The following is a 7,660-nucleotide window of genomic DNA, read 5'->3' as shown; positions in this document are numbered from 1 at the left end:
GGCGGGGCCCGGCTCCTCCCTCCTGTCCCATCCCGTCCCCGGCGGGGCCCGTCCGTCCCGGTCCCGTCCCGTCCCCGGCGGGGCCCTCGTCCCCCCGTCCTGTCCGGCCCCCCGGTCCCGTCCCTGGCGGGGCCCGGCTCCCCGTCCCGTCCCGTCCCCGTGGGGCCTCCGTCTCCCTCTCCCCCTGCTCCCTCGTCCATCCCCGGTGGGGCCCGGCCGCCGCCCTTGTCTCCCCAGCGCAGCCCGTCGCGCGGTGGGCGGGGCGGGGCGCGCGGCGGGCGGGGCGGGGCGGGGCGGGGCGGGGCGGGGCGCGCGGCGGGCGCAGGCGCTCTGCGGAGCGCCTCGGCGACGGGCGCGCGCGCAGGCGCAGAGCCGAGCCGAGCCGGCCATGTCGGGCCCGGGGCTGGTGGCGGGCGACGTGGTGGTGGACGCGCTGCCCTACTTCGACCAGGGCTACGAGGCGCCGGGCGTCCGCGAGGCGGTGAGCGGGGGCCGGGGCGGGGGCCGGGGCCGGGCTCGGGCTGCTCCGCTCCCTGACGCTCCCGTGTGTGCTTAGGCCGCGGCGCTGGTGGAGGAGGAGACGCGGCGGTACCGGCCGACGAAGAACTACCTCAGCTACCTGCCGGCGCACGACTACAGCGCCTTCGAGGTGAGGAGCGGTGGCGGCGGCGGCGGCGGCCGCGGCTCCGGCGCCGCCGCCGACTCACCGCCGTGTTCCCGCAGACCGAGATTATGCGGAACGAGTTCGAGCGCCTGGCCGCCCGGCAGCCGCTGGAGCTGCTCAGCATGAAGAGGTGAGCTCGGGCGGCCCCCCCGGGCCCGATCTCCCCCCTCCGGGCCCACTCCGCCAGCTCCCCCGGCCTTCTCCCGGCCACCGCGGGCCGGGCTGAGCGGGCGGCGCGGCGCGGTTCGTTGCAGGTACGAGCTGCCGGCCCCCTCCTCCGGCCAGAAGAACGACATCACGGCCTGGCAAGAGTGCGTCAACAACTCCATGGCGCAGCTGGAGCACCAGGCCGTCCGCATCGAGAACCTGGAGCTCATGTCTCAGCACGGCTGCAATGCCTGGAAGGTCTACAACGAGTAAGGCGTTCTGCTGCTTTACTGAACCTCCTTACAGCTGTGGCTTTATTTTCCATATATTTCTCATGTTTTTCTGTATAACCGCAGTGAGAATCTTATGAAGGTATCCTGGAACCACTGCGGAGTCCCTTTGAGAAAACTGTATGCGCAAGAAATGACTGTGATCTGAGGAGCCCTCCTCTGTGGCCTAAAAATAGCCTGAGATTCAGTACATCTCAAAATCTTGAATTTTATGAGTTATTGTTTGGTTAACTGTTGGTCGTTATTAGGCTTAAATTGCAGATAACTAAACCAACTTATGACAATCTTTAAAATGGTAATTCCACATTTGGAAATGAGCATGTGCTACTAATCCTTTTCAGCCTGGAGCCACTTGTTAATAAAGCTGTGGCAAAAGCTGAATAGAGCTCTAGAAAATATGGCTGGAGGAATCACTTGGGCTATTTCAGGCAGAGATTTTTAATACTCGTTTTTAAGAATGGTTAGTTTAAGCTTTGATTAAGGTGTAGACAAAAGGAATGTGTAACTTCTTGAGAGGAGGCAAAGGGTTGTTTGTTTAGCTTAAGAAAAGGGAGGCAGGAAGAGGATACATTAACTCTTATAAATATGCAGGGGAGAGAAAAGAACTGTTTGTGCTCTGACAATGTTGTAAAAGGAAAAAAGTGATATAAATTTGTTACAGATAAGTTTAGGATGAAAATTAGAAGACCTAATAGAATTAGAAGACCATACCTTGTTACCTGGTGATAAGGTAATGGAATGTTTCAACACTATTCTAATCAGAATAGTGCAAATATACAGTAAAAAGCTTGAAGGTAGAACTTGATCAACTGATGGATATAGCTTTATGATATGATTATCTGATGGCAAGGGCTGAATGTGGTGATTATTTAAGGTTTATGTCCTGAATTGCATATATTATTACTACAGAAGTGTTTGGGTGTTATGCCCCTCAGGATTGAAGAGTACAGACTACATTGATAACAGGCTGTCTGATATTTGCACTATTACAGGCTTGTTCCTTGCTTAACTCTGAAGATTTAAATGGTAGGTTAAATGGGTGTGTGTGTTTTCCTAATACTGCACTTACCATTCTATTAGGCACCTGGTTCATATGATAGAACAAGCCCAGAAAGAACTTCAGAAGTTGAGGTGAGTCATTGTTTTTCATAGTCTTGTACTGAAGTTGGAAGAGGTATGAATTCCTTCCACAGCTATGCAGAGAGGCTTGTGTGTACGCTGCTGCCACAGTCAGGAAAGACGACCTAGAATAGTAAGTGGGGGATCTACCCCATGTCCCACCCCGTACTGATATCTTTATAATGCCTGTTCTGCTTATGTTTTTGTGTCTGAACCTCTGCTTTGAGCAGAACAAATTGTGGTGGGATCCTCTCTCAAACACAGTCGTGTTTTCTTTTCGCTGTTAATAGACCTTTGTTTAGCGTGTAGTTGTCTCAGTGAAGACATGCTGGCTGATGTTTAGTTTGGCCTCATTTAAAAGTGAATGCTTTAATGAGTTAACAGACAGGGATTGCTCACTGATGGAGTTGTAGGATATCAAAATGGTGCACCTTAGTAACTCACTTTATTTAGGTAGGATGCTATGGACTGTGCAAGTAAGAGCTTTTCAGCTTTCAGATTCAGGTAAATTACTATAATTTGCACTATCTTCAGCCTGAAGATGGGACTGCATACTGGGACATGCGTAGAAAGCAAGGTTGCGTAGCAAGTCATATCTTTTATCATTACCTGCTTCTTTGGGTTAGCTGGAATTAGTGTCTTGGACAGAATTGATGTGGGAGTGGGTAGAAACAGGATTCTGGAGTTGGGAAAGGCTAAAGGAAGACACCAAGGCATAGAAAGGAGGCTAACAATAAGAGCGTGAACTAAAACTGATTTGATCTCTGAGTAGTCAGAAGTATTTGGCACTTTGCAGACGCTTCGCTGAATTACTGGATATTGTGAATTGTGAGCAGATCAGCTTAGCTCTTCAGACCTTTTTCAGAAAGAACAAAACAGAGCTGCTGGATTCTGGGCTTGGCCAACTTTTGCATTTCCTGCTGTAGCAGAAGGTTTGAATTTTTGAACCTTTGCTCATAGTAGGGTGTTAAGTGTTTGTTTGTTTGTTTGTTTTTAAAACTTATCTTGGGATTCTGTGTGCAGCCCTGCCCTGGGCTTTGTCCATCTGTATGTGGTAGTTAGGAAAAAGCCCTTTTGTAGCCAGGATCCTAGTACTTTTAGGGTTTAGGTGTATTTGAAGATTTAACAGCAGATTTTACAAATTTTAAAAAAAGGAAACAAAGAATATATAGTCTTTTCTCCCCCAGGAAAAACATTCAAGATCTGAACTGGCAACGAAAGAACATGCAGCTCACAGCTGGGGCTAAGCTACGAGAAATGGAATCTACGTGAGTATCTAGAATTTTTCTTTTAAATCTTCCATAAGTATATCTTTTGCATTAAATTCTTTATTGGAGAATGTCAGTAATTTTTCAGTGATCTCATAAGATGTTTTTGCAGGAATACTGTTACTCCATGCAAAATGTTTTAAAGGATGCATAATTCAGTTCTACATAAGTTATTGTGGTTGAGTGAAACAGTGAGCAACAGAGGTGAGAAGGAGGGCATATTAGGTGCTTGAAATTGTCTGTGTAAATTATTTCTTAAACTTGTCTTTAAATATTCAAAGTCAGTGTTTTTGAGCCTTTTTTCTCATAACCTAGTACATGAAGTTTTGTATGTTAAACCTTAAACAGAGCTAAAAAATTACTTTTTGTCACTTTAGTTGTCCAAATTACCATTGATATCAACTGAGGTTTATCATCTATTGAGAAAAATGCTGCTTCATTTAGTATCTTCACTTTCTTTGAATCAATAACTATCTTGTTCCTCTGATTTTTAAAAAGGAGAATTGTTAAAGCCCAAATAGCACTTAAAGGCTTTTTGTTTTTGTTTCCTTCCAGATGGGTGTCTCTTGTGAGTAAAAATTATGAGATTGAACGAACTATTGTGCAGCTAGAAAATGAAATTTCACAAATCAAACAACAGCATGGGGAAGCAAACAAGAAGAACATCCAGCAAGACTTCTGAGGGTTTAATCCTTACTGTTTTACTGCTGCATATTTTAAAAAAATAAGTATTTGGAGATGCTACATGGTTTTATACATCCACTTGCAGTTGTGTAAGGTGAGGGAAAGGTATTTTTTAAGTGTTGTTGACCCTACCTCCTCCTAGAATTTAAAATGAGGAAGACTCAGAATATCTGTTCAAGTACATTATTGGCACAGTTAAGTGTACTGTGAATTATTTCACTTATATAAAGCAGTGGCTCTTAGAAATAAGTGTTTAATGTTTTTGCATTTTCCCCTATGCCTGAAATAAACCTTGTTTTGCTATTTGTATGGCTTTTGCTACGCATTCAGAAAACAACCTGAGTCGTGTCAGGCAAATAAACCCCCCAATAGCATTTGTGTTGCACGCCTGTGCACTTGCCCTGGGGCCGGTGGGGCGCGAGGGGCTGTACCTGCCTCTGGCGCGGCCCCGGGGGCGGAGGGTTGGCCCTCCCGCGGCGGCCCGCCACCCCTGGCGATTGGCTGGGGCCCCGCCGCCGCAAGCCAATGGGGCGTCGCGGCGAGTTCACGGCGCAGCGGGGTGGCGATTCACCGCCCCGGCGGGGGCCAGCGCATGCGCTTCCCCGGCCTGAGCTACGTCACGCCTCATCTCTCAAGGCGTCCCCCTAACGGCCGAGCACGCGCTCCTCGCGGGGCCTGGGGGGGGGGGGGGGCCGCGACCGCGCCTGCGCAGCCCTGGGCGCGTGCCCGCCTCCCCGCCGCGGCGCGCGCGCGACGCATGGTGACGCCGTGCGTGCGTGCGCGCGCAGGCGCGGAGCTGCGAGTGCGCGGAGCGGGGAGTTGGGTTCAAAGGAGGAAACATGGCGGAAAACAAAGGAGGTGGCGGCGGCGGGGAGGGGGCCGCGGAGGCTGGGCCGGGCGGAGGCGGCGGCCTGGAGCCCGCCGCCGCGTCCCTCTCGGTCGCCGCGCCGCCCGCGCCCGCCGCCGCGCTGCCCGAGGAGCAGGAGAGCCCGGGCGCGGCGGCGGCGGCGGCGGAGCGCGGTCCTGGGGAGGCGGAGGCCGAGGCGGCGGCGGGGCCCGGGGCCGCCCCGGGGCCGGGCCCCAGCCCGGTGCCGCCGCTGACGCCGGCGGCGCCGGGGCCCTTCTCGCTGCTGGACACCTGCGCCGTGTGCGCGCAGAGCCTGCAGAGCCGGCGCGAGGCCGAGCCCAAGCTGCTGCCCTGCCTGCACTCCTTCTGCCGGCGCTGCCTGCCCGAGCCCGAGCGGCAGCTCAGCGTGCCCGTGCCCGGCGGGGCCAACGGCGACATCCAGCAAGGTGAGCGCCGCCCTGCGCCGCGCCGCCCTGCGCCGCTCCCTCGCGTGTTGTCTCCGCGCCGGGCCGGCCTTGCCCGGCAGCTGGGACGTCCCCACTGTGAATCCTGCCTTCTCCTCGGCTTCTCCAATGGCCAGACTCGGAGAGATTGCGTGTGCGATCGCTGGTGTTTCTACTGCCATAATCCTTACAACACCCGTGTGCAGTATGCTTCGTGTTTCCAAGTCGTGGCCGAGATTTGGAAGTTGGTCTGCGCGTTTTGGAATGGTAGTGCAAATTAGGTTGTGTGTTTTGTTTTGTTTTGATTTTCAGAGGTACTATATTAGAAGCATATCTATGAGATGTTCGACTGTTCACTTCTACAGTGTCTGAGAAAACTATTTGTCTAAGTGACATCTGTTGATAGAGAATTATGTGCTGAATGGGAAGTGGTATGTGTAGTACACCTACTTCCAGATATGTGTTTCCAGCTTCCTGTGTGTGTAGTTAAAACATTGCAGTCTCGCTCGTCAGTTGCCTTGCCTGTGTACTCTGTGCATACACACGTTTTGTGCTATGGGACAAGTGCAGACTTCTCCTTCCATATACTTTTGTTGAAATCACAACTTGAATTTAACTTTCTTATTTGTTTGCGTGTTCAGGGATGGAATTGTAAAGCTTTTAGCAAAGTGACTCACGCTGTGGTCTACAGACCAAACTAGGGCCCTGGTAAGTGGTTTTATAGCTCTTAACTGGGCCCTGTAGTCAAAGGAACCTTGTTCAGTGACATCTTCCTGGTTTTAACAACGACTCAAGTCTTTCCTGTGTTGCACAGTGATGTGTTGATAAGGAATTAACTTGGGGTAGTAGTGGTTCTTTCATACAAAATGTTCAGAACCTGTTCGTCTGGGATATGGTCTTAGAAGGTCCATCAGTTTTAAAGAGGTGATGTATTAAATGTACTTTAAATAGGCTAGCTAAAGCATTCGGTTGGTCTTATGATCCTTTTTGTTAAGTTCTAGGTTCTGCATTTTGCATGATGTATAGTATTAAAAGTTACAGGACCGGCAAGGCTAGGTTTATATTCTAGGACTTAGTGGGATTAAATGAATGTGTCTGTTAAGGTACAGGTGCAGGAAAAGTGAATGGCAACTTCTGAAGTAAATATGAACTGGAATATCAGTTCCTGTCATACACGTTTTAAGAATGCTTGATGGTGTGCTTTGGTAAAATAAGTATTCAGCGTTTGATTGGTGCATCAAGAACTTTTAGCTGACCTGAGCAAGATGTGCATGTAGGTAATGATGTGTATGGTCCAGCCGTGATGGTATTTATTAGTCTGGTGAGTCACTTAAGAACGAAGCATTGACCAACCAGAACTGCAGATAAAGCTGCAGTTTTGTGGACAGCTCTCTCTGCGCATTACAAATGGAATCAGTTGATGGCAAATGAAACACTCTACAAAAAAATGAGGTAAAAATGGACATTCTTAATATACAGAGAAGTACCATGTTGCTTAGTCATGTGGATTCCTTCCCAGCTGGCATAGATTATAACAGTTAGGAATCCTAGTGTTACTTTCACTTCTACTGCTTCTGTACTTTCCCTAACTTTTTAATGTAATTCTGTAGTTTTTAAAGGCTTTTGTTACCCTGCTGTGAGCAGATACTGTTTTCTTGAAGAAAGAATTAATGGGAAATGGTACCCATAGCTATACCTGAAGCAGGTTACACTCACCTGCAGGCTCTCGCTGCTGGATTCTATGCCATGCTATTTTATATGTGTCTAAATTTGCCTGCTATTTTTCAGGTATTCTACACCTAGATAAAAGAATTACAGATGCCTTGAAAAAACTGCTGTGGCTTTTTTTTTTCCTCAACATTTTTCCGGTTGCTTTCTTAATTTAGTTTCAGGTTTTGCTCCTTAAGAATTGCCAGTACTTAAAATACTAAATATATATATTTATTGGACAGTGACTGTGGAAGCTGCCTACTGGGAGTTGAGCGCAAGGTCAGTACCTACATAGCACCTCTCTGAGTGACAGTACCCTTCCCTGACGGCAGCATGCTGCTCTTATGGAGAAGACAGGAAAGAGGCTTGAAGGCAGCAGTTGCAACTGGTCCATATCGGGATCTCTTCTCCTACCCCATCGTCCCTCCTTTGAGGGACACTACTACTGAGGACAGAAAAATGGTCTCAATTCCTAAACCTGAGAAACA

The 7,660-nt window shown here is 49.5% G+C and overlaps 2 protein-coding genes across 2 annotated transcripts in view; both read left to right on the top strand.

Moving 5' to 3' along the window:
- The first annotated feature begins 349 nt into the window (after nt 1-349).
- Nucleotides 350-4,475, top strand: BCAS2 (BCAS2 pre-mRNA processing factor). Its single transcript, XM_067310650.1, has 7 exons — nt 350-481; nt 557-649; nt 724-794; nt 919-1,080; nt 2,182-2,232; nt 3,408-3,488; nt 4,044-4,475. Exons 1-7 carry the CDS (start codon nt 389-391, stop codon nt 4,168-4,170), a joined length of 678 nt encoding a protein of 225 aa, XP_067166751.1. The 5' UTR covers nt 350-388; the 3' UTR covers nt 4,171-4,475.
- A 536-nt stretch (nt 4,476-5,011) lies between these two features.
- Nucleotides 5,012-7,660, top strand: part of TRIM33 (tripartite motif containing 33) — a 43,859-nt gene continuing 41,210 nt past the window's right edge. Inside the window, exon 1 of the mRNA XM_067310822.1 lies at nt 5,012-5,465. Coding sequence (XP_067166923.1) covers nt 5,012-5,465 — 454 coding nt within the window. The remainder of the gene's footprint in view (nt 5,466-7,660) is intronic.

Source organism: Apteryx mantelli, chromosome 25, assembly GCF_036417845.1.
Source record: "Apteryx mantelli isolate bAptMan1 chromosome 25, bAptMan1.hap1, whole genome shotgun sequence".
Lineage (NCBI taxonomy): Eukaryota > Metazoa > Chordata > Aves > Apterygiformes > Apterygidae > Apteryx > Apteryx mantelli.
This window is presented reverse-complemented; position numbering and strand designations above follow the sequence as displayed.